The sequence below is a fragment of the Neodiprion virginianus genome, chromosome 4 (genome assembly GCF_021901495.1).
Source record: "Neodiprion virginianus isolate iyNeoVirg1 chromosome 4, iyNeoVirg1.1, whole genome shotgun sequence".
Taxonomy (NCBI): Eukaryota; Metazoa; Arthropoda; class Insecta; order Hymenoptera; family Diprionidae; genus Neodiprion; species Neodiprion virginianus.
Genome location: NC_060880.1, coordinates 26169887 through 26195738, shown reverse-complemented (window position 1 = coordinate 26195738; position 25852 = coordinate 26169887). Strand labels below are relative to the sequence as shown.

General features: G+C 33.8%; 3 protein-coding genes and 1 long non-coding RNA gene across 12 annotated transcripts; 3 read left to right on the top strand and 1 right to left on the bottom strand.

The window, feature by feature from the left end:
• The first annotated feature begins 1138 nt into the window (after positions 1 to 1138).
• Positions 1139 to 9856, top strand: LOC124303830 (uncharacterized). Of its 2 annotated transcripts, none has more exons than XM_046761553.1 (2): positions 1139 to 1291; positions 6001 to 9856. In XM_046761553.1, exons 1-2 carry the CDS (start codon positions 1285 to 1287, stop codon positions 7227 to 7229), a joined length of 1236 nt encoding a protein of 411 aa, XP_046617509.1. In that variant the 5' UTR covers positions 1139 to 1284; the 3' UTR covers positions 7230 to 9856. The 2 variants fall into 2 exon arrangements, with proteins under 2 accessions (XP_046617509.1, XP_046617511.1); XM_046761555.1 differs by lacking the exon at positions 1139 to 1291 and adding an exon at positions 2618 to 3294 and having other exon boundaries at positions 5903 to 9856.
• A 1622-nt stretch (positions 9857 to 11478) lies between these two features.
• LOC124303828 (BTB/POZ domain-containing protein 7) lies at positions 11479 to 24616 on the bottom strand. 8 transcript variants are annotated; one of them, XM_046761550.1, is made up of 12 exons: positions 24402 to 24616; positions 20525 to 20779; positions 17302 to 17666; positions 16648 to 17198; positions 16358 to 16521; positions 15788 to 16172; positions 15463 to 15615; positions 15197 to 15353; positions 14793 to 14971; positions 14304 to 14516; positions 13946 to 14220; positions 11479 to 13713 (listed from the first exon to the last, which is right to left on the bottom strand). In XM_046761550.1, the coding sequence occupies exons 2-12, from the start codon at positions 20758 to 20760 to the stop codon at positions 13692 to 13694; spliced, it is 2700 nt and encodes an 899-aa protein (XP_046617506.1). In that variant the 5' UTR covers positions 20761 to 20779; positions 24402 to 24616; the 3' UTR covers positions 11479 to 13691. The 8 variants fall into 8 exon arrangements, with proteins under 8 accessions (XP_046617506.1, XP_046617502.1, XP_046617504.1 ...); XM_046761546.1 differs by lacking the exon at positions 24402 to 24616 and adding an exon at positions 22126 to 22267; XM_046761548.1 differs by lacking the exon at positions 24402 to 24616 and adding an exon at positions 21862 to 22117.
• LOC124303831 (cys-Gly metallodipeptidase DUG1-like) lies at positions 18731 to 19844 on the top strand. The gene is made up of 3 exons (XM_046761556.1): positions 18731 to 18931; positions 19038 to 19267; positions 19824 to 19844. The coding sequence occupies exons 1-3, from the start codon at positions 18824 to 18826 to the stop codon at positions 19834 to 19836; spliced, it is 351 nt and encodes a 116-aa protein (XP_046617512.1). The 5' UTR covers positions 18731 to 18823; the 3' UTR covers positions 19837 to 19844.
• On the top strand, positions 22259 to 24283 carry LOC124303832 (uncharacterized). The gene is made up of 2 exons (XR_006908000.1): positions 22259 to 22830; positions 24027 to 24283. It is a non-coding gene; the product is annotated as an uncharacterized LOC124303832 (long non-coding RNA).
• Positions 24617 to 25852: the final 1236 nt, after the last annotated feature.

Below are 25852 nucleotides of genomic sequence, written 5' to 3'. Positions count from 1 at the left end.
ATTGATTAAAATAAGCATGTGAATCACAGATATTGAATTACCATACTGTAGTGTCGCAACTTCCAATAACAAAGCAATTTTTCATTGTTAGTATATCACTGTTTACTGAGCAGGCTTAGAATCAATGCAAAATTTTACTTAAATTTCATTTTGATGTACAGATACACGAGTGAATAACAAACAGCTTTATTCCAATGTGAATTTTCATTTTTAACATCTAATATCAGATAAAGAATATAAAAGGTTTTAATAATATTTACTGCAATCAAGTAAGCTCAGACATGATTTTTTTAAATTGTTCCTCACAAAATACTATCAAAATATATGGCGTTACGTTTCATTATTTTCTGCTTTGATCAGCATTACCAGATTATGATTTTTTGAGTATTTCACATTTTGGGGAGGAGACTATTTGTAAATGGTTGTAACGTCTAAGCACGTACAAATACGGTTTTACAAACCGGGAGATGTATAAAAACATGCTGCTTTTAAAATCTGAATTCTACGTTTACTCTCACAGCAGTTGGAATTTGTTACCCTATATAGTTTGTAACATGAGCTATATCAATCAAATGAATGAAATGGCTGCTTTAGCATAAGATAAATTTCCAAAGCGTCGGAATGATTAGTCGATAAAATAAGTTGAATTTTATGATAGAAAGTTGTAAAAGATAACCATATTGAGAAGATTCATGTGTGCAGCCCTCCGAAATTAGATAAACTAATTCAAGTAGAATTGTAAATTGAAACACCCATAACTTCATTATTAGTAAAAAAAGGTACCCGAATATGAGTACTAGAATATCAAGAAGCTCAGAATCATGTAATCAATAGGTATTAAATTAATAGCTAATCATCTTAATCATACTAAGGAGAACGATACATTGATATCTTAGCGAATCAGATTTGATGATCATTGCAGAATAGATGCACAACCCATACAATTACTTTTTAATTACTTTTTGGCAATGACATTTATTATATTGAGAGATTATTAATCCAAATGTGATAGCCTTAATAGAAGAGAGTATCATCATTTTTATCCGATGAACTGGGGGGACAATTTTTTCAATGCACTGTTTATAAGGCTGCATATGATCCCGATGTAAATGCACATGAATAGTGGGGGAAAGAGGTCACAACTGCCGACTGTGGAGTACATTGAGTAGACATTACCCCATTGCGTTCATGATCAAGTAGTTGGTGTACTGAAATAGCCGAAGTGTAGTATAAGAATCGACATCGCCAAAGGAAGTGGTTGCGATTTAGTAGTCAAATTTTTCAATGGACGGTAAGCTGTACCACTTGTCTCATAGTAACAAAATACGAATATTGTACAATCAGCCAAATTGAGATTTATTTAACTAGATATCAAAGTATCGTCTTGATTAATTTTGCAAAAAATTATAAAATAGCAAGACTATGAGTAACAAAAGAAATTTTGCATGCATGATTTTCAAAGTTTTCAAAATAATATTCATGTTGTAACTGCTGACTATTCTAATTAAATACGGTGGGTTTCATTGTTTTGAAATATTATATCATTACGTGATTCTCAATTAATTTTGAAAATCACAATTTATTAAAAAAATTTTGATAATACAAGCGATAAAGTATGGAAGAAATGCATATTAGCAGAAGTTTTATTCTTATTTACGGTGGAATCGATCTAAAGTTGATCAGATCATTTAATTTATTAGTAAACAAAATAAATTTAATTAATAACTTTAAGATACAACATATTTATCTAAAACCTTGTTTTCCCACAGCTTCACATGTTCATGATATCTTCACAGATTCGTATATTTTTAGATACAAGTATTGATAGAATAATAGCAGACAGTGAGGTGATGAGAAGTTAACGAGCAGGTTTCAGAAGTTGGTACATACTTGTAATTGTTATGAGTGTAGCAATTACTTAATGCAAATATGCGTTAAAATTGTATGTGGTTATTTTGCCAACGATAGTGAGCTGCATAGACTTCTTCCACAATCTAACCTAAGTTACATTTGTAGGCTGAGTGTGGTATATTTAAGGACCTTGAAATTCTTCAACCCAGAAAACAATTATTGCTTATCATAGTTATTTCAATAAATCTTAGCAACACGTGTTTAACTGCTCAAGTTAATTGTTATTGTAGTATGGAAACATAGATGGAATTTATATAGCAAAACTTAGAAGAATCTTCAGTCTGTTTAGAACATTCCAGACCATTTTTATTAAGCCTCTGATGTAGATACCAGGATATATTACAATAATAGTGTATGTGATGGAAACTGTATCTTGGTACATTTTGTTATCTACAGTAGACACTGACTGAACAATGCAATAAAAAATAGTAACGACATCTTAGAAAAATTGAAGACGCATTTGCAAGAACCTCATACACAGCCGTGTCTATTGAATGCATATTCATACTCGATACACTGATTTAACCAACATCGGACCCTCACCTTTTTTGATCTCTTGCATAAATTTATATGCAATTATTCCAAATCCAAAACAGTACCCTACATTTTGCCCGATTTTTTTGAGTAAAGTAGTTTTATTTATAATTTTTTAAAACCACCATGTTTTTGGCTATAATTTAAAAATCTGAAAAAGTTCTCAAAAATTTTGAGTCAGATATAAAAATTTTTAAGCCTGAACCGGAAGTGGGTCGGTGTTTCTTTCAACTCTTAATTGAACTTATTGAAGAAAACAAAATTTAAGAAAAATGGAAGCAATTGTCAGTCTGTGTGGGTTGCTACTCCATCATTTTTATACAGTATCCAGAAGAATTTTTTCAGATTTATCAAAAGATTTTTTTTAGCCTGAAAGTATTGCAAATAATTTATTTAAAATAAAGTTTAGAAACATCTAAAAGAATCCTCAAAAATCTGGTGTTGAAAAAAAAAAAATTTATTAAAAAAATTTGAAAAAATTCCGTGTACTTGGAGTTGGGGCAGTTGCCCAAAATTTTTTAGCCATAATAGGAATTGGTGAGAGTTTGACGTGGGTTGAGTTGGTGTGGAATTTCCCATATATGGTCAAGTCAACTTACTTGTTATGGCAAATTAAATAATTATATATTGGAATGATTGGAGACTTATAAACAAGCGACTCCAATTCAAGTGTTCAACTAAGTAATCTTCGCATATTGTGCTACATATCGTGGCTGCAAGATTATATTAGCAGGACAATTACTCAGGACATAAGAATATGGAAAGATTGTAAAAAGTCAATACTAATTACCGAGTACAAAACAAAAGAAGTTCGGAAGATTTTATGTATTTACATTCTAATTGTTTGATATATTATGTTATTGGTGATCGGTCAATTAAGAAAACGTAATTTTAGTTAACGTTTCGACCCGGGTATGGGCCCTCCTCAGAACGATTTATTTAAAAACTGTCAAAAAAACAAACAAAAGGAAAATAGGACTTAAAAAAATTAACAATGGTACTAATAGTAATCGGACATAAATATTGCAGAAGTAACATTCTCAGAGACAATAAACATAGTTGATAGTAAGAACCTTATGAATAATTATGATAAGGATGTTTTTTGATGTTATTTACCTTTTGAGTTAAGTAGGTGTAATAAGATGTAGTCTATTTCACAATAACAATTGGCGGAAACTGTGTTCTTTTTAGTGACGGTAGACAATGTCAATCTTCCAGTTGTTTTTTTTGTAGGAGTTAAAGGTTGGTAGTCATTTATTTAAAAGATTAAAGAACTATGTTGGCTCACTACTAATATTAAACCTCCCATCTCGAGAGTTAAAGATAGTTTTTTATTAGTCGATAAAATTAAGACATTGATTATCCCGGACAATTACACGTTAATATCCTTAGATGTTATTTCTTTGTTTACGAATGTTCCTACTGTTCTCGCACTACGTGCAATTAACAATCGTTGGGCTACTCTAGAAAATAAAATCCCAATCCCTAGGATTGAACTAGAAAAAGCCTTAAAAATATGTTTTGACTCCGCAATTTTTAAATTTAATAACGAGACCTATGCACAACAATTTGGTTTACCTATGGGATCTCCCCTTTCCCCAATCTTGTCAGACCTGGTCATGGAAGACCTTGAAACCTCTTGCATAAACGATCTAGGTTTTAATTTGCCGTTCTACTTTCGATATGTGGATGATATTCTTACGGCCGTTCCAAATGAAAAAATACATCACATTCTTAATATTTTTAATGGGTATCATCCTAGAATACAGTTCACTATCGAAACAGAAGAGAACAATACCATCAGTTTCTTAGATGTTTTGTTGATTCACAGCAATAATAATATAAAGACAGATTGGTATCACAAAAAAACTTGGTCACAAAGATACTTGAATTTCAACTCTCACCATCCTTTGTCCTACAAAATAGGCACCATCATCAGCCTTGTGGATAGAGCTATAAAACTTGCTAGTACAGAGTTCCAAGAAAAAAACTTGGTGCTCATATATAATGTACTAAGATCTAATGATTACCCTCATGGACTATTACAAAAACAAATCAATAAGAGACGCTCCTACATCAACAACATACTTGACCATAATATTGACTCTGCTCCTGTCGAAGATAACAATAGACCGGCTACTACATATATCCCCATTCCATATGTAACCGGCCTATTCGAGTCACTCAATCGTTTATTCGATAAATATAATGTGAAGTTTGTTGGTAGAAATTCAAAAGACCTGAAATTTGTTTTTGATACCGGTAAGGATAAGATCCCCATAGGCAAACGTTCAAATATAGTGTATAAAATACCTTGCAATGACTGTAATCAAGTCTACATAGGTCAAACGGGTCGACATCTCAACACCAGAATTAGGGAACACCAACGTAATATACATGAGACAGATGAACGGCACACAGCTCTAACGAAACATAGGATTGATAAACAACACACTTTCAATTTTGACAACACAAACATCCTTTGTGAAGAACAAAATTATTACAGAAGATTGCTTTTAGAAATGTGCAACATTGTAGGTCATACCAATACTGTAAATCTCAGACAAGACGTTGAACATTTAAGCAATATTTACAAACCTCTAATCTCTGCCCACACAACAAATATTGTTTAACCTTAACTAATTTTTTTTATTTTTTTATTTAAAAAAAAATTATTATTTAGGTCCCATTTACAGTTCATTCTACATAACCTTTCGTTCCAAATATTTATTGTTTTTTCTGTATAATGTTTATAATATGTTCACCTTCACTCTGGATTATTGTGTTTCCCCCATCAGTCGTTATTCACCTGTTGGACCAATTGGTTCAACCAACAATATTTCGTTAGACGTGTAGGATGTAATTATAAAGATCTTACCTCCACCTAATTGACACCTGTGAATTAATTTCATTGCTAATTGACTTTTTTCAATAACCTTTTAACACTATGACATATTGACTGTGAAAAAAACATAGTTCTTTAATCTTTTAAATAAATGACTACCAACCTTTAACTCCTACAAAAAAAACAACTGGAAGATTGACATTGTCTACCGTCACTAAAAAGAACACAGTTTCCGCCAATTGTTATTGTGAAATAGACTACATCTTATTACACCTACTTAACTCAAAAGGTAAATAACATCAAAAAACATCCTTATCATAATTATTCATAAGGTTCTTACTATCAACTATGTTTATTGTCTCTGAGAATGTTACTTCTGCAATATTTATGTCCGATTACTATTAGTACCATTGTTAATTTTTTTAAGTCCTATTTTCCTTTTGTTTGTTTTTTTGACAGTTTTTAAATAAATCGTTCTGAGGAGGGCCCATACCCGGGTCGAAACGTTAACTAAAATTACGTTTTCTTAATTGACCGATCACCAATAACATAATATATTACATACGAGGTCGAGAATTCTTACTCATCTTCTTACTCATCTAATTGTTTGATGCTATTGGCCGAAACTTTTATTGGATTGTGAGGCCATGTTCAGAGAATATGCAGGTATTGAAATCATAATATTTCATTTTTTCTATGAATAATTTCAGAAATGCAGACAGCACTACCGGTAAAGGAATTACATAATCTGCTACAAGAAACACTCGGGCCAAAAATGACGATTAAAAGTGTGGTATGGAAACCGCTCACAAACCCAGGAGAAAATTACGGAAGTTTGATATACGGGATTGATGCGACTATCGCAAGAAATAACACAACTGAGGTTTTGAATCTAGTTGTGAAAATACCGCCTCCAACAGAATATCTTATAGATTTGTTTAACAGCCCAATTTCTTTCTGGAAGGAACTTATCTTTTATAAAAAAATTGTGCCTGAATTTACAAAACTACAAATGGAAAGTGGTATAGACCCTGATAAACTTGTCAAGTTCCCCCTTTACTATGGTGGCAGATTAGGATTGACAGACCCTAACGTATTTGATGAGCAGGCTGCTATAGTGCTGCAAAATCTAATTCCTAAAGGATACTCGGTGCGAGATAGATTATTAGGCTTAGATTTAGAACACACTCAACTTGCCATTGAAGAGTTAGCAAAATTACATGCGGTAACGATTGGTTTGAAATTAAAAGATTCTGAATTTTTCAAACATTCAGTTATGCCTGCGTTAGTACATGTCGCAAATGACACAACAATGGAGACTGTCAGAGATATGCTGAGACAAGTACATGATACTTTAAAAGAACTTCCAGAAGCGAAGCCATACATTAATCGAATTAATAAAACTTTGAGATATGACTATGAGATTGATTACCGACTTTCAAAACCTTCAGAGCCATGGGGAACAATGGTGCATGGTGATTATTGGTCTAACAATATGCTGTTTAAATATGCCGAAAATTCTCATCCAATTAGCATTAAAATAATTGACTTCCAGCTTGGTTACTATGGCTCTGGAGCCAAAGACCTAATTTTCTTTTTATTATCAAGTGTGCAAGATGAATTATTAAACAACAGTTTAGAAGACATGCTTGATTATTACTATAAGTCATTTATTAATTCACTGACATCATTAAAGGTTGACACAGAAAAATTTACGAGAGAAGGCTTTGACGAAGAGGTGAAGAAATCTGCACCACTCAAATTTGGACAGTGTATTGGTATGACGAATGTGATACATTCAGTAAGAGGGGTCGTAAAAAATATGGAAGACGTAGGCAAAGATGTAAATTTTTCGGCTATTGGAAATAATATTAGAGTTCAAAAAAAATTATTACACATTCTGCAGATTTTTGATAAAAATCAATGGTTGATTGATTAATCATAATAGTATGGGGTATTTGAAGAGTATTATTGATTGCAAAAGTGCAGGCACCTCAAAATCATATGCTCAGCCAAACCACTTAGTTGAAGGGCCAAGAATCAAAAGGACTAGAAAAAGCTTTAACAATAAATGGAAATGAAAGTTAGAGAGAGGACCGTTTCTACAAATGCCGATACCTACAAGTTCGTTTCTACAAGTGGGAATCCTACAAGTTTGTTCCCTCCCGTTTCACCCCGAAAGGTTCGTTTGTACAAGTGGCGATCCTAAAACCGAAAGGATCATTTCTACAAGTGGCAGTAAGATAATTTACATTAAATTAAATTAGATTAAATCAAATTCAATCAAAATGTACGAAATTTACAGTTAAATGTATGAGAAACAAACTTGTAGGCATCAGCACTTGTAGAAACGATACGCTCTCGAAAGATATATCTGTATTTTGACTTTGAACAAATGCTGAAGCTAAATTTGACTATTTGAGTCCGAATATAAAAGTACAGAGTTTACAAATTTGGCAAATATCAATATATGGATTCAATCTTCAACTTCAAAATGATACCAAGAAATTGAAATCACCTTCGTACTTGGGACAACGCCATTGGTGCTAGCATTATACAGGGACTGGCTTTTGCTGTACTAGAGATATTATACAAAGTGTTAAACTCACTAGTCAAATACCCAGGTTGTATTACTGGTAGCAAGTATTACACTGTACTATTTTTGATTGACTATATATATTAATAACGTTGTAACAAGTGTTACGCATCTATACAGGTGCGTATCGAAATGTCCATTTGAATATGTAATATTCATGGACATAGACACCTCATTAATTGTGCAAATTGAATCCAATATTGCGGTATTCCATAATTATACCACTCACACACATTGATATTCATTTATTTCGATAATAACAGTTCATAGGTAAGCAAAAGAATTTTAGTAAATTTAAAGATGAATGCTGATCGAATACTTGTACTCACTGCTAGAATATTTACAGCTGTATCCAGTATACTGAATTCTGTGATAAAACGTAGATGCAGCACCCGTGTCCATTGGCTTAACAGCAGGATCAAAAATGCAAGCTGCTTACATGCTGACAGAATTTTTGTTCCATTACTAATTCTGCTTCTGAAACCAATTCTTCTTGATTCGAACCCTGAAATCAAATTATCTTCATATCATATGCAGACAAATAAATAAACACGTATATGTATAATAGCTGCAACATTCGCCAGAAAAAACCATTAGTATTATGGAATAGATGTGTTCAATAAGTTGTTCACCTGAGTTCAGATGACACTCTTTGATGGTAGAGAATCGTATACCCGAGTCAAGGATGACAATTTCCTAAAATTATCATTTTTAGAAATGAGGAGTAGAACTCAGGAAATTGAAAGTTTTCTATCTTGTGTTCTTTGAGAATTTGGGGTTCGATTCACATAAAAATCATCGACAACACTTCCAGTTTCTGTGCTTTTCGACAAGAGCTTCAAAGGATACTGGTCACATAGAATGAGATTGAATAAGTTTAAATTCGTGATACAGAAAATATACTTGGGCATGAATGTGTAAATGTATCTTGGAACATCCGATTGGTTCCGCCAAATGAAATGATTCATTTTAGTCAAATTTTAGTTCAAATGATAGGCAAGACCTTAAATCTTTCTTAAAAATTGACTTTGCTATGCTACAAATACCTTTAATCTACGTTTATATGAATGTAACAGAACCTAAGCTAGTGTAAACTCTAACAAATATCTAACATTGATATATTAATATTTAATATTTGCATGTTTTGACCAATCAAAGCATTATTTGAGTTGTTATTCAATAAAATCATATATTCTGTTGTTAAATAGTATTCGTATTGCTAATATTTTTTTCTTCATATTCTTGGAAACTCTGTTTAGAGATACCTACATATTCCAGACATTTATCAAGCTGAATACTTTATGCCATTTGCAATCTTGACTACATAAAATGTGCACATTAGAAGACAATATAGTAAATATTTTAATTTAAATATATCCTTTTTTTTAATATCGGGTATTACAATATTTACAGATAGCATAATTCAACCTTTACTGTGCATGAACAATATAATTATTGAAACATTAATGCTAAATATAAGTATTCGTAATATTGTTATTTGGTGTACCAATAATTCATCAGAAACGACATAAACCCATATTTAGATGTTTTAGATATATTAAGATAATTCTAAGCATAACTAGTTTACCAAATCAATTGCATATCGAAAAACTGAAGATTGAAATCTAGTTCTCCAGTTGTACCAGTTGCTTTATAATTACTAATATTACAGTCACTCGCAAACGAAGAAATTTATCAGCCACATGAAATTCATTGTATTCTTCCCGATACAACAATTCCAGCAAATATTTAAATGATATTTCAATTTACAAGCAGTTCCATAATAAGGTAGATCAAAAAGTAAAAATGTGAAAAAGGAATTTAAATCTGTGTAAAATTGAACTGTCAACTTTTCGTGTACATTTTTCGTAGTAAAAATGATCAATTAGAATTAAATACTCTGACAGTACTGTATATTTCCCTGGCCTATATAGCTGCAATAAAATCATCACAAATCACTTTCTTATTAATTACTTGTGTAATTGCTTGACCTCACATTGAAGACACAACATTTTTTGAGAAGACTTAATATAACATGTACAATTCTTTGACAGTGGAGTACTGCAGCAATGTAGCAAGTATCCAGATGTAAACAGCAATTAATTATACGAGACCTTGACAAATTAATTCCAATACTTGCTCTGAGATCAGTATGAAAGTGCAACAGAGTACCACTGTCAAAGAATAGTACATATAGTTAAGAAAAAAAAAAAAAAATAATAAAAAAGAAAAGATAGGTATGTACCCTACTGCACAGATATTTCTGGACAAATTACAGTTGACGATTCAACTTTTTCTATGTTTCTGTGCTAAAAAAACTAGGTTCGTTGTCTGTGAGTTAGCATGGAATGCATTATAAGAAGTCTAGCTGATAGCCATTGTATACTACATGGCTACGCAACAAGTAACATAAATATTAATTTTACATAAATTTTTTTTGTTCAATTTTGTATGTAAATATGCAAATACGTGGGGTGCAATTAGGTATAATCAGAAGAATGTGATATGGGTGAAAAGTGAGGCCTATTTGTAAACCTAACACCTTATAAATATAATCCTATATTATGCACAGATTTCACAATCTAACTATGTATACGTGAGTATGTACAGTTCGCACATTTCACTTCAATTGTTATAAACATCACAAGAATATATCAAGTCCCTGACTTACACGAATTGGTGTATAATGTATCGGGGTAGAATTTATTGTTTATGCAGGGTTGACAAATAAGTAAGGTATATAGCTTTATAATAGAAAATATCTGAGATTGGCAAGTAGAATATTTTGTACAGGTATGTATGATGCTGATTGCTTAGAAAGTATCCAAATTGAAAGAATAAAGCAGAATATATTCAATTGATGATTACAGATCAGTCGAAGCAGCATTTGAAAAACTATTCATACATGTTATTGTTTGTACTAACTGATGCATAAAGTGAAACATACGATACTAAAATTAATGCATAAAACTAATTTTGTATACAAATTTTGTACCAAGTGATAGTTGCTCCAACCCCACAGTCCAACAGAACTACCTGATTACTAAAATTCAATTTCTAAAAACTTATTTTCAGTACCTAGGTTTGCAAAACTCTATACAAGTTTACGAGTTTTTAATTATAAATAATAAATTATAATGTATCTGAATTGTGCGTAAATATAACTATATTTAATAATATGTAAATAATAATGAGAGCTAACGATACACAAGTTCAAAAGGTGTGCCAAGTGAAAGACCTGCTACTTATAAATGTTTCCAGCTCCAATTTTGGTTTACCAATCAAATTTTATCAATGAGAACACATCTATTATGTTTTTTTCTCGAAACATGATGCATTGTAATTGTTTCGTTGTGAAATTGAAAGCCGAAAAATGAAATATGTTGATAATGACGAGTGATGAGAATGGAGCAATATCACTTCCTTCTGTTATATCTGACAATTTTTCTGCCCTAATAAATACTTCAACAAATAAAAAAAAATTTCTTGATAAAAATAGGTCAATAATCACAGAAATAATTCATTTTATACAGTACAAGAGTGTAACTGTACTATTTAAATCACTATTTAGGAGAACGGAGGCTCAAAGATATAAATCTAAACAAAGAGTTTATTATTCAATTTTTAAGTACGATCTCCTCAACTATTCTAGCTTCGACCTTACACTTGGGTTTATAATAATTACACTAAGTTATGTACAATTCAGTTACGTACCTGAACATTGCTTTTCGGTATTTACATTAAAATTTGAAGTGTATAAGATACCTTGAAAGGTGATGTTTCCGGAAAAAAAAATTAAATATGATAACAGTCCTATTCAAATCTGTACACGCTTTTTTGTCATTTTAAAAGCTTTGAGAAGGTAAAATAGTAGAAATGTACGGCTTGTTATACAGAAAGAAATTAGACAATATTATAACGAGAACTTCTAAATTTCATTATAAAAATTTAGCGTTAACATTTTAAATTCGCGAATTGGAAGCATTACCTTCAAGTTTCCACAGGTAATTTCCTCTCTTATAAACTAAAACTACCCCTATTTGCTACATTGTAGAACATACTACAGATACATGTCGAATTTAGCCATTGGAACTTTATGACTAATCTTATTATTTATGTGATGTGTATGCCACTGTATCTCCAAAAATGTGCCCCTTAAGAAAGAAACTGGTATAAACGGACGCAGGCAGTGTTACAGCGTAGCAATTATTTGTTCGAGCTATGATGCAAGAACCATGATCTTATTTGGCAAGAATGTAAAGTTGACTATAAAATGGGTTGCATAATGTAAAGGCCTTTACAAGACATGGCAACATCACTAATAAATCTATATTAAATAAAACATTTTTTTGAATAAATGTACACGTGATAGATGGAAGTGTAAAATGTGAGAAGGTAAAACTTTTTCTTAGACAATCATTAAATCCATAGGTATAGGAACGAATGAGAAGTTAACTAGATTTATAGTAACTAGCTACATGATACAAAAAATTGCCTCAAATTTACTTGACATACAGCACCAGTAATAATGATATTTGAAAAACTTTAATAACTACGAAACGTCAACCTATTACATTCGAAATAACAATTTTTTGCCTTACGAGCTACATAATGAAGAACCAATTTTGAACGGAAAAAAGATATCCAACTAATCAACTGAAAACATAAGATTAAATATGGGATCTGTTCGACAAATAAGTTGTGATTAACACAAAATACCTCGGTTCAGTAACAATTTTACAACAACTTGGATAAGAGATTATAGAATACATCACGTGTAATATGAAAATTAAGTTGCTTCATTAGGCAGTGTAAGTCATGGGTTGGGAGAATATTTTTTAGACATATTTTGATATATTTCACGAGCTGCAGTCTAATTTATCTATATGCTTTTCGTGTCTACTGTGACCTTACATACTAGTAGTCTACATATTTCAGTTTGATCAAGAGTCATAAGCTTACTGTTATTAAGGCAACTGTTTTAGGTTTCCACTCAAAAGTGTTACCAATCCAATCCTTAAGTTATAATCCTAAAGACTAATTGTACATTTGTGTGAACGACAGCATGCTTATTTGAGACTCGCGTCAGTTCTGTATCATTTTGTTCTTTTTCATATGTTCAATCGCAACATGGTATGTTGTAAGATTTTTGGCATTTTTAATTCGACTAAAATAATCAGTTGTTAGTTGCCGAAAAACTAAATGAATTTGCACTGCTAAATTTTATTGTCATACAAATTTTAATAATTTTTTCGGACTTGTGAAAATGTGAACTCACATTAATTTTCTGCTCTCTTTACGGTCCCACGTCACCAATGAATTACAATGTCCACAAGTAACGCTGAATAAATTCGAAACATCTGTCAATACAAAACCAAAACATAACTCGATTGTTCAATCGTTGAGTGACTATTTTGTTAGACTACAAGTACGTAACTTCACACTAAAAAATTCTGATGCCCTCTTACTTCCATGAACTCACAAAGATCGTTGTAAAAAAATTAGGATAAGGAAGATAAATTTTTTGAAAAATAATAATAACAACAACAATCTTATCTCAACATTATAAAGGATTACTTACACCAAGCACACCGGGCGCTCTGAGATAAATATTATTGAAATTTAGCAAAGAAAGTAATTACGGGGAATAGAAATAGAGACAGTTGGCTCACATCGCATCAATGCTAAGCATCTTAAATGTGCTAGCATCACCAGTGTTATATATACTAGAGTCCACTAAAGTTAAGTGGTTAGTAGTTACATTGGTCCGATACGACTGACGCCCCCTGTAGGTCATCAGGTAATCTACCTCCGTTGCACAGTCTTCCTGGAATTAATATCACGTCAAATAAGAGGGTAGCTGCACAATTTGTTACGGTGGAATATAACGATACAATATAGTACATTCTTTTACTATTTATGCTGAACGCACGCTTTTGCTTGTAAAACTCACAAACATTCTGCACTAACACTAACACGCTACACATTGTGTATCCTACAACGATATATGGATGCACGCGTGTTTCAACGTTTCTTACTTAGCACAATTTCATATGAACCTAGATGGGCCAGTTCCTGGACGGTGATGAGCATACGGCGGAGGCGGGCCTGGAAAACGTCTTTGGCGTTGATGAGGAAGCAACGGATGATGGGGACCGACTGTTCCTGCAGAAACGGTAGCATGCTGGAGGAGATGCGAGGCCCCATCTCCAAGATCCAACTCCAACTCCTGCTGCTCAGCCAATTGGAGGGCACCGAATGATGCAGTTGCCATAGCTACATCTGGCATTATGTCTGACAAATGTCCGTCGCTGCACGAATTGTTCTCAGGCTGCTACAACAATTGTATAAACATAAAATTAGGTGGAACTCTAGAGCAAGCGTTTATGATAATTCGAAAATAACAGCAACAATTACCTCTCCAGGAAGTCTATAGTTCTCTCCTTCGGTAACAATTGCTGGAAGTTCATGTCTGTGAGAATAAGTCGATGCTTGACGAGGAAACGTCATGTTTCTACCATAGCATACTGGAGCAACATTCCCCACGTTACTTCCTACATTTCCACTGTTGATCTCTTCTACTCCTGTTATATTTTCATCTGGATCACCTATGCGATAGCAGGCTGCATTCTGAAGTCAAAAGAAATTATTACTCATGTAATATCCGTTCAAAAATCAAATTTCTAACCAATATCAACTGATTTCACGGAAAGTTATTAATATTTTGCACGTGACCAATATATGTACTGCTATTTTATTGCTTTTTTTATTATTATTTAATACTAATTCGTCTCTAAGGAACAAGGTCGAATCTACAAATGAATCCCTTGAATTTTCAAAAGGGTACAACCATGCCACAGGTTGCAAATTTAAAACTAAAATTCATTGAGTTATATTTTAAATTACCTCAAGAAGATCTGCAACCGGATCAGGTAGATTGAACTCTCTTACAACACGCAACCGTACCTGCCGGTTCACTTCATGTCGAGATGACAGAGGCAGACTGACTGCACGCTGACAACCGGGCGATTGTCTCAATTTTTGTTCTCGTTTCAGCATCGCCGACATAGTTGCTGAGTCTGGAACTAAAAGAAGGTCATGTTTCTCAGTTGATTGATTCCAATTATTTGTTAAGAATCGAGCATTAAAAAAGTGTATTTAATCATGTTATATCATATTAGGGAGTGAAGCGATTTCTGATCACTAAGGATATGAATTTCACTTCTTCAGCGAAGAAAATCAGATAAACCTCGTAATTTCATTGAAAAAAAAAAAAAAAAAAAAAACAAAATTAATCATAAGCAGTTTACCTGGCAGAGCTGCAGCTAAAATATCAAGACCAACAGCACCCATTGATCTTGGCTTCTCCTCAACCATATAAAGAGTGTCCGGAATGTCAGGAATGTAGCGCGCTCTTCGTAACCTTACCAATTCTGCCTCCTGAACTAACTGTTCTTCGACTAAAGCCTGACATAAAATATACCACAGCATATTAGGTATTATAATGATTTTTGAAACTTATTCGTTAACCCATCCCATTTTCATGATAAACGTAACGTTTTCATAAATAATGTACCTTTATCTCCTCGTAATATGGCATGAATAATCGAGGCCTCACGAAAAGACCATTATTTTTGCCTCCTCTAATCCAAGCATTTACTCTCAAGTCTTCTCGTTCATCTCCTATCATATGACTTGGTGGAGTGGATACCAGACCTCTTCGAATAGCCTGTACGTCAGAAAGGAATTGAATTTGTGACAATATATGGTAAAACCATAGACTTCGATTGGATGAGACTATTGGAATAATATATGTAACTCGCCATAACATCAAATTCGTATATGAACACAGGATTACAAATATGAAAATGGTAAATTATTAATTTCATTGGGTTGCTTACTTGAGCCAAAATTTCACTACTTGGTGGTAGAACATGATCCATTCGAACAAGGGGTAACAGTTCGCTGAGTATTTCACGTAATTCAACGTCACTGAGATCTCGTTTCTTGACACCTTTTCTAGTGACCGAATGCGCGGTATGACTAAGAAGATTGGGTTCTCGATCTTCCATTCTGCGAACCAATTCCTGTTCACCCCATCTGAGAACGGCCTGCAATACCTCAAGCTCACTTGCTTGTAGAAAATGGCTCTGGAGGATGCTCATCAGATGTGCACGATCCAATTGGTGAAGGACCGGAGATGATGCAATAGGTTGAAATTCTTCTCTCAGAAAATGTAATGCTTGTCTATGAACCCACGCCGACCCATGCGGTTGGCTACCCCATCTGAAAATAATATATTATAACTTGAGGTTCGTGACTAGAATTTATTGATGATGAAATGGTGTTTCAGTTTAACAAACTTTTTCATATATTGCTCTAGACATAATAGATATTTTTGAACTCGTACATATCAACATAACATGATAAACAATATAAATTTCGAGTATGCATTAATCAAGCATGCTTACTTAAGCACGGTAGGAAGAGAATCTAAGGTGAGCCATTCCAGTATGAGATCTTCACAGCCTTGAGAGAGTATGTCGAGTTCGAGAAATCTGCCTATTTGATAGAGTTCCATAGCTTCTTCTAAAGGACTTGGTCTCACTCTTCCTGTATGTGTTAGCGCCTGCACCTACAAGAGATTAATGATGTTGTAATAATGAAATGATTAATTTTTATGGGTTTCAAACGAAGACAAATGCTTGCACTATCAATAGTTATCTCAAATTGAATTGTCAAGAAGTAGTATACGCCTCACCTCTCCTAGACTCCCTGCACTGTTTCCACACCCACTGCCTCTTAGTATCAATGATAGATCAACTGTGTCCAAGTAGACAGCATGAAGCAATACTCTTGCATATCTCTTAGGTATCACACATTCATCTAGGACTATTCTAGTGGGTATATGAAGTGCTCTTTCTGTGTGATCTTCCCCTGATCTGGTTCGTCTTTGTATCAAATTTCTGAAAAATGGTGATCTAGCAGATAGTATGGCTTTATGACAAGGTAGCTCCAACTTTGGTCGGAATCCGTATTCCGAACTCCCACTATCTGGCCTCTGGTAGTCACCATCAGAGGTGAAGACCAATGCAGCGTCTGCATAATCACCGGTGTCTAATAAGTATCTGAGATCATGTTCAAGGGGGTTTGGCGTACCAAACTCTTCTCCTAATCGCCGGAGAAGAGCTATATCGAGGGACGCGTCATGCGGACAGATGTCTCCTGTATATAAATAACGTAGGAGTGCAGAAAACATCTGAACATCTATTCCAGGTGTTCTTAATTCTAGGCATATTCGAGCACCGTATCCTGAGGAGAAAAAAAACTTGCGTAGTGTTTTCAACACACGAATTTATAAATCGTATCAATAAGATATTTGTCCCCTTATACTGATCGTGAGAGTGAAATTTACCTGGACAGCCTGTCAGTAGTTCTCTAAAATACGGGCACCGAGCCGATAGGAGTGCTCTGTGTACTGGAAAACATGCTCCTCTGTAGACAAGGTCAGCATCGGTACAATGCTTATAATCATACAACGTAGATAGATCTTGTTTAAAAGTTGCAGCTGGAGGTCTCGCGAGCTCAGCTTGTACGTGTAGATCTTTCAGAGCAGCTAATGCCTCGTATTCTTCCAAAAGTGCACCAGCTTCTAGAGGGCTCCAACTCGAGACCAATTCTCTAATAACTCTTCCATGGTCGCAGGCCTTCGACGAACGTCGTCTTCTGATAAATTTCTTTCGCAATGTTGCAAATCCTGTTACTTTCTTCTTTCTCTCGCTGCAACAGTAAAGCAATATTGAACTAATATTTACCTATCACTGATTCAGGATTTTTATTATCGAGAGAAAAAATGCCAAAATTACAAGTTTAGGTAATTGCTCCATGCGGATACCATGCCAACTGTATTCTGTTTGTTTTTGGAATACAGCCTTTCCTGCAGTTTCTGTTACTATGGTAACACTAAAATATTATTTGGAGGATAAAGTACCATAACAGTTCAGATTTAATTATATAACATATTTCCTGGAATGCCGAATAATAAGAACATCGATAAAGATGAAACGAATGAATTACCCAAACTTAAACTACCAAAATTATTTGAAACCGTAGATAATAACGAGAAGAAATTTATTGATGCATTAAAAGCAGCAGTTGCCATTCCGTCTGTGTCACATGAGAAAGAATGTTTTCCTGGTTTACTCAAAATGGTAATAATTATGTCGATATGAAATCTGCCTTACTAATCTTATGAATTTTTCTTTTGAGTTTCCTAAATGGATTCAATATTTTAGATGAATTGGTGTAAGGAGGAACTGGAAAGTGTCGGAATGATTGTTGAAATGGTTGAAAACAAAGCATCTGGCGCTGATGGCGATATATTACCCCCTGTTCTTCTGGCGAGCTTATTTGTTAATGATCAACTAAAAACAATCTGTGTGTATGGTCATATTGGTGAGCTTAATAATTTACAGAAAACCGAAACGATTATATCTTGGTAATAGTAGTATTTGAATTGATAATTGATTGTTTGAAGTGATAGAATCCAGTTATTTGAGAATTCTGTTCCAGATACAATACCGGCAAATAAAGATAGTTGGGAAACAGATCCGTTTGAGTTGACGGAAAAAAATGGAAGATTGTATGGTCGGGGTGCATCTGATAATAAAGGCCCTCTAATTTGTTGGTTCAATGCACTGAAAGTATATCGAACAACAAACACGGAGCTTCCAGTCAATATAAAGTTCGTTATTGACGGAATGTCAGAGTTACAAAGTCCGGGGTTACAAGAGATTCTCTGGAGAAAAGAAAACTTTTTTAATAATGTTGAATACGTTTGCTGCACAATTGACAAAAAGGTTCAAGATCGGCCTTGTTTAATATATGGTTATCGAGGTGTCTGCCATTTTTCATTCCATGTTAACTGCGGCAGTAAAATGATCGATAGTGGAACTTTTGGCGGCATGTTCAATCAGCCAATTGTAGATGCAATGAATATTATCGGATCGCTAATTGACAAACATGGTAAAATCGCTGTAACTGAGGTACAGGAATATATTAAAATACAGTGAACTGCATGAAGCATTCACTTACAATTGGCTAATATGGTAGTCGGATTACAATTAATTTCCATAATTTACACTTTCACAGGTGATGAAAGATGTTGCACCAATTTCAATAAAGGAGCAAAAGCTTTGTAAAGAAATTGCGTTTGATTTGAAAAAAATAAAAATGCGTACTGGAGCAAATCGGTTGCTGCATAAAGAGGATGACATACGTTTAATAATGCACAAGACTCGATTACCCAGTATTACAGTACACGGTTTTGACCACGAACTAGACCCTAACGACAAACAGGCATTACGCTCTGTATCAAATAGGTGTGTTCAGAAAATACAATAAAAGAATTTCTAGACATTTTAATTAGACCCAAACCACATATGACAAATTTTTTCAAACTCATACTTTTAATAATTACAATATTTTCATAGAGTTGTTGCTAAATTTTCAATTCGCACTGTACCAAATCAAACATCTGCTGAAACTTATCGCCACCTCGATAATTATGTCACGAAAATATGGAATCGATACAAAAGTGTAAATCAATACAGTTTTAAAATGGACCTTGGCATTGATCCTTGGCAGGATGATCCGTTCAATTCGCATTACCAAGCAGCAGCAGCAGCAATTGAATCGGTCAGATATTAGAATAAAATCAATTTCAATTTACAAAAACAACATTTTACTCCCTATTATTCCCTATTTATTCTAAAAATGATGCATCTCTGAATATAAACTATGACAGTACAAGCAGTAAAAATTGAAATTTGAAAGAAAAGAATCCGTCAGCTTCCAGATATGCAACTAAACCTCATATTTTATCTTCATAATTAGATACCAGTGTCGAATTAAATTATGTAACATTTACACTTTTAGCTGTATCAAATGAAGCCTGTATATTTTTGCCAAGGTCGTACAGTTCCTGCAGTTGCTATACTACAACTTATATGTACAGGAAGCAGCATCTTGGTCCTTCCAATTAGGTATATATTAGCAGTTTTTTAAAAACTCAAAACATCTTAATATTCCATATTTACCCTTAGCACCACAAGGGTGTTCTTTAAAGTCAAAGATTAAATCTCTTGCAATATCAGCTTGAGAAAATTTTTTTACCACTGTTCATCCTCTCCTCAAGTATCCCAGTAAACATTCATATAAATATACTTTTAGTGGACATAATGACATGCCGCATTCAAATTTAGAGTCTATTTCCAAGGAAAATTACATCAATGGAATAAAAATGATAATATCGTATATGTGTTACGTATTCGAAACAAAGTAATCGAAACACGGAATAAGTGACGAAAAAAAGGGTAAACATTAACGTTAGGTATGAGAATAATGATACAGAATAAAATGCAAGTAAATATTTTTGTTATCAATAATTTTTACAGGCAGTGTGACCAAAATTATAGATAAGTAGTTGTAACAAAGTTTCAGGTGTATCTCTCATACAATAATGATTATTTGGTGAGACGAATCGTTAAGTGAGTTATAAGAATAAATCTCAAAATGCCATGGTTAAATAAAGTTGTATTCAAATTTTCTAGGTACACATAATTTGTAAAGCAACGTACCGAACAATGATGCCCAATTGATCAGGATTACCAGTGGATGAAAGCCTAGCTGCCTGAATTGGGTCTCCACCGATAGCGGCGGGACTGGAAGAAGCTGAAGCTCCCATCCTCTGGGTCATGCAAGAATCATCCCCTCTCCTACCTCCCGTCAACCAACAACCTCCACCCCCGCCTTGCCCTTCGCTCTCTCCACCTCGCTGCAACGCACACGGGATCAGGATCCGGAGTATGTTCATCGCTCGCCCAGACACCAGCCTGTAAAAATTAAATAATGTCACAACATAAACAAGATTGAAATAATTGTGTTATCATTCCATTTAAATAGAAGAAAAGGGGGATATTTTGCTTGAACCGAATCATCTAGTAATTCATATTTTAAAGTTTTTTTTTATGCAAAAAAGTATATCATTATTCTAGTGAGAAAAATGTTTTTACAAATCAAAGCACTTGATTATCAATTTAATCAGTTTAGATACCTGCGGCTAATCAAATACACTTTTCGTTTCTTACAAAAAATACATAGAGAAAAGTCAGTGTCTCTAAATGTATCGGGATATTCCATGAACACGTGAAAAATCCTAAGTTGCTATAATTTATGAAAATAAATGACAAGATCCAGTACAAGGTTTACCTTTACATCAATTTACATATATTAACAGAATGGATTGAAATATAATAAATGTACTCAGAATACTAAGAATTTACAAGGTGGTATAACAATGTAACTAAACCGATCCACAATAATTGATTTATAATGACAACTGATGAAAAGTTAATGATTTTAGGTTTCTATTTATGAAACAGTTTGTTGTACCGATAGTTACAATTGCGTCACTATTCAATTTAAGTAAACTTTAAAAAAGTAAGCTGAGTCTGCAAATTTTAACAGTTGTTACATAACTTTCCTAATACTTTGAATAATTGCCGAAATCAATTGCTTAATTCATGAACCAAAAGCTTCTAGAGAAAAATATATTCAAGGGACAGCTGATTAAGTCACCGAATTACATCTGTAGTTGCGATAAGTTCACAATATCACGAAAAATAGTTTGCAGAAGACTTTAAAACTTTTACAACATTCAATGAACAAATTACGTATTTTCATGATGAATAGCTGAGAGAGAAATGATAGATGATGATATAAACAAATATTGGTACACAAAAAAAAAAGAACTACAATAAAGTCAGCTAAAGTCTAGGATAAACACGTTAACAAGTGTTTTAATTACAGTGAATAATGAATACAGTTAGCATTGTGGAATCGGGACTATTTTTCATTGACCCTTTTTTTTTTTCTGAGAGGGGTTTATAGGTCAATCACTAGTCAGCTGAACCACCTAGCAACCCAGCTGTTTAGCACCTTGTACGAATCTGCAATCACTTGGTATTACGGAATGATCATTATCATATTTCAAGTTGTCACTTTGAAACACTTTATTTTATCGCTCGATTGAAGTCGGCCTAGATTGGGATGCTCCGAAAAGTTGTACATAATTTGCATTTCGCAACAACGCACGTATCACTGTGTCCAACGCTATGATTTTCCATCCACGAGGTTAAATCTGCCGCGAGGAAAATGATCTTACTGTGGATCTTATTACCTGGGTCTATTGTGCACATATTTTTTTTTATTACTAATTATGCGCTCAGCATAACATCACTCGTCAATCAACACACAAACACCCATCAGACAACACAGCGGCAGCCATGTTTACATTTGAGATGCACCCCGGATGCCCGACAACGTCAATCTCTTAGCCACAATATTGTTTTGAAAATTCAATGAAAAATCCTCTTAAATCCGTCCAAAATTCTATGGTTGTTATAAAATTAATTTATACGCTCAACGATTGTTTAATTTTCGATAAATCTACGCGATCTCAAAGATTCTGCGTATAGCTGACAAGTCGTTAATCAAATCAGTATAATTTATTGAACTTTGCAAAATGTCGGCGATTCTTTCTCTCTGCCTAAAACACGTTTTCTTATGTTCCATAGAATAATGTGAAACCATTTTTTATTTACTATCAATGATCTGCTGATTACAAATTTGTTTCAATTCCTCAACTGACTATCCATCTCCCATCGTGAAATCTGACTTCCGGATACCCCGTTAGCGAATATTTGCAGAAGTTTTGCTCAGCGGTGATACGGCGAGTGTGCAGGCAGTGCCCGTCGCAAGTATCCTCAAAACTAAAATGTTCCCTCTGCGAAATATCGTCCAAGTGGCACCTCGAGTCTGTCGTATAGCCGGACAGCAAAGAGGTCTCGTAAGTGGACCACCTCGAGTCAGAATTTCTTTTCCAGTGAGTATTTTCTTCGTCATTAATCTCACCGTCTCTAATTTTTCATCTCACTTTCGTATTATGTAATGAAACATTTCAGACGGTGGGCAAGTTTTTGTCTTTTTTCCAAGGAATCCAAGTTACAAATGCCAGAAGAAGAAAATTTTCCACTCTTATATTGTTACGCGACGACGTCACATTATTTTACCCCAATGTCACGTGATTTTTACAGAAAGACTGCAATGATTACGAGTACGCGCATTGCGAACCTAACCTAAATTAAGTTGAATTTCGAAGAATAACTACGTTACTTTTATGATGTTACTATGAAAAAGTGTCCTGTCGATGGAAAAACTTGTAATTTTCATTTGAAGTAGCAATAATTTTGTTGACCAAGCTTTCTCTCTACATTGCGTCATGTTTAACGCTCAAGTCCACCAATTAAAAAGAACCTCACGTAGATTTTTTGCACGTATCTGAAATAAGTAATTTTTATCAATTTCGAAACGAATCATTTTCAAACACTTCCTACTACTGTAGCAAGTAAATCACCTGATGAATTTGTACTTACAAATTGATGCAAATTAGCCAGTGACAAAAGTTTTCAGTTCATTCTTGTTGGATGTTTGACAGTTCTCACTGAGAATTTCAAATTCGAAATGTTTTTAATTTTTAAGAGTTCAAATTAACAAGTTTTTTAAAACCCTATTAGCAAATACCATGCCAAGCTCGGGCTCTTTTTCTAAGACATGACTTTACATACTTCATACAATCAAGTATTCTGTGCATGTTTTTCTGGCTTACACAAATGAAATAACCCACGTATTCAACACACGGGTGTACAAACAGCAGCCTTGAATGATTACAAATATACTGGAAAGTATAAGAAAATTAAATTTGTCAGATTAACAAGGCTAATTCTAAAGTGATGTGCTACAAATTCTAAGAATATTTAAATAAATTGAGTCCTATGTACAGAAAATTGTATATTTCATTAATTTTAAGAATCCTATTAGCTATTTTGAATGAGTGTTGAATTTTTCAATTTGTATAAAATTTGTAAGTGCATTTTTATTGGTGCATTGATGAGTGTACTGTCTACAAACCGTGTAATTAGAACGTGTTACCGTACTTATCATTATTATTATTATAATAATGTATTTTCTTTAGTGCTGATTTTTAGTTTTCTGTACTATGGAATTATTAACATGTTTCAGGAAAAGGTCGCACATGGTATTATCATCGCAGCCGGTGCATCAGCAATCCCGATATGGGTTGTGACCCATATTTCGGAATACAAAGGAGCCGCAGAACCAGAAGAATAATTCTATGTGTACAGTCCATTCTGGTCTTAGCCACTGATCAGTCAGTTTACTCAATAAATTATTGATGTCACGTACAACATATACCTGATCTGCAAAATCTCTGTGTCGTAAAACATAAAAGAAAGCAAATAAAACAAATGTTGTATTAACATTCCTTATTCAATGACTTATACCATTATATTAAAATAGGTGTAATGATAATAGCATGAATAATAAACGAGAAGCAGTCTTCACTCCATATTATGCTACTGAAGAAGCTATACTCACCATCAAGATATAGGGATCATCTCCAAAGTCTTTTCCAGGGAACATTATTCGTACGAAAAATATTTTCATATTTTAGGCAAATCATTTTCTTTTAAACACAGACAACACTGAAGGGTTTTCCGCAATTAAGTCGTGCATTAGTCACTATATAAACCAATTCTGGTTGTGATTGCTCATGAGTGATTTAGAATCCAAACATATGACTATGATATGAATTGAACGCTAATCATGAGAAATTCTAGTTTTGTAAACCAAAAATAAAAAACTATTTTAGCCCTGCTTCCACGATTTTCAACGTCGTAAAAACGAAAATTCAAAGTTGCAAAAACACAGGAGTGAGTGCATTTGTTGCGTTGTGATAATGAATGCAATCTAAATGGTGAAAAATTCACATATCTAATTTCGTTCCTTTTAAACACGTCGCAATGTGGCGACCACAAATCGATTACTGAAAAGTATTTTCTTCTAATCAGTTATCAGACTAACGCCTTTATCTAGCCACTCATACGATATAAAACAGTGATAGCGACCACGTAGATTTACGTGCAGGTAGGCCGAGACGCTTGTCTGTTCATCAACCGTCTCAGGCATTGGTTGATTTGAAGCCGACCCCTCTTCAAGGTGTTAACATAAAGATTAATAGGGCATCGGCTCACACCGTCGAGGAATTTTCACTCGGAAAGATGTTGGCTATCGTTGCGAGTCGTCCGATCCTAAGATCCGCCGTCGACGCCCTTGCAAAGACGTCTGCACGGAATAACTCCCACTACCAAGGGCAAGTTTCTGGACCACCGCGAGTGAGGATATCGTTTCCGGTAAGTTTGCAACCTTTTATTTATATATTCAGGGAAAACGGAATACATTAGAACTCGTTCGATTGAATAGTTGCGCTTTATTTTTCTCCGAAAATAAAATATTTCGTGACGAGAAACTTTTCTTGAATATTGCGTATAGAGGATGTATTTGGGTACCGGTTCACTTCAACACTTCATTAACGACATGGAAATCGGCTTAGGTTTAATCATTGCGTCCAAGTTTTATCGAATTTATCAGTCTTATCAGGTATAAACTGCCTACGTTGCGTTAATAGAAGACTGCACAGCAATGTTGTTTCGACATTTCGAATACCGAGCTCACGTGAAAACATTAAGGATTTTTCTTTTTTTTTTGGGATATTCATATTTTGTACGATCAAGAACTACGAAATCTACCAAGAGAAAATTCAATGTCTAGGAATATACACAATGTACCTGTAGAAAATGATTGGATTCACTCTAGTTTTGCAGTTTCAGACGCCAAACTATTTTTAATCCAAATGGTAGGCATGAGACATCTCAGTATATATTTAGCAATATTGAAAAATCGGCATTCCAGATTATTCCCCGTTTTGTTAATACTCAAAAAAAAATTTAGACGCTGAACCTTCTGAAATCTTCCTAATTTTTTTCAAT

Excerpts from the sequence above, each read along its gene's own strand:
- LOC124303831 (XM_046761556.1), top strand. The coding sequence starts at position 18,824 with ATGATCGATAGTGGAACTTTTGGCGGCATGTTCAATCAGCCAATTGTA. Across the intron at positions 18,932-19,037 it reads GTAAAATCGCTGTAACTGAG|GTGATGAAAGATGTTGCACC; the intron begins GTACAGGAATAT and ends ACACTTTCACAG.
- LOC124303828 (XM_046761542.1), bottom strand. The coding sequence starts at position 21,086 with ATGGAATATCCCGATACATTTAGAGACACTGACTTTTCTCTATGTATT. Across the intron at positions 20,780-21,000 it reads GTGTATTTGATTAGCCGCAG|GCTGGTGTCTGGGCGAGCGA; the intron begins GTATCTAAACTG and ends TAATTTTTACAG. Across the intron at positions 17,199-17,301 it reads ACTACTGACAGGCTGTCCAG|GATACGGTGCTCGAATATGC; the intron begins GTAAATTTCACT and ends TTTTCTCCTCAG.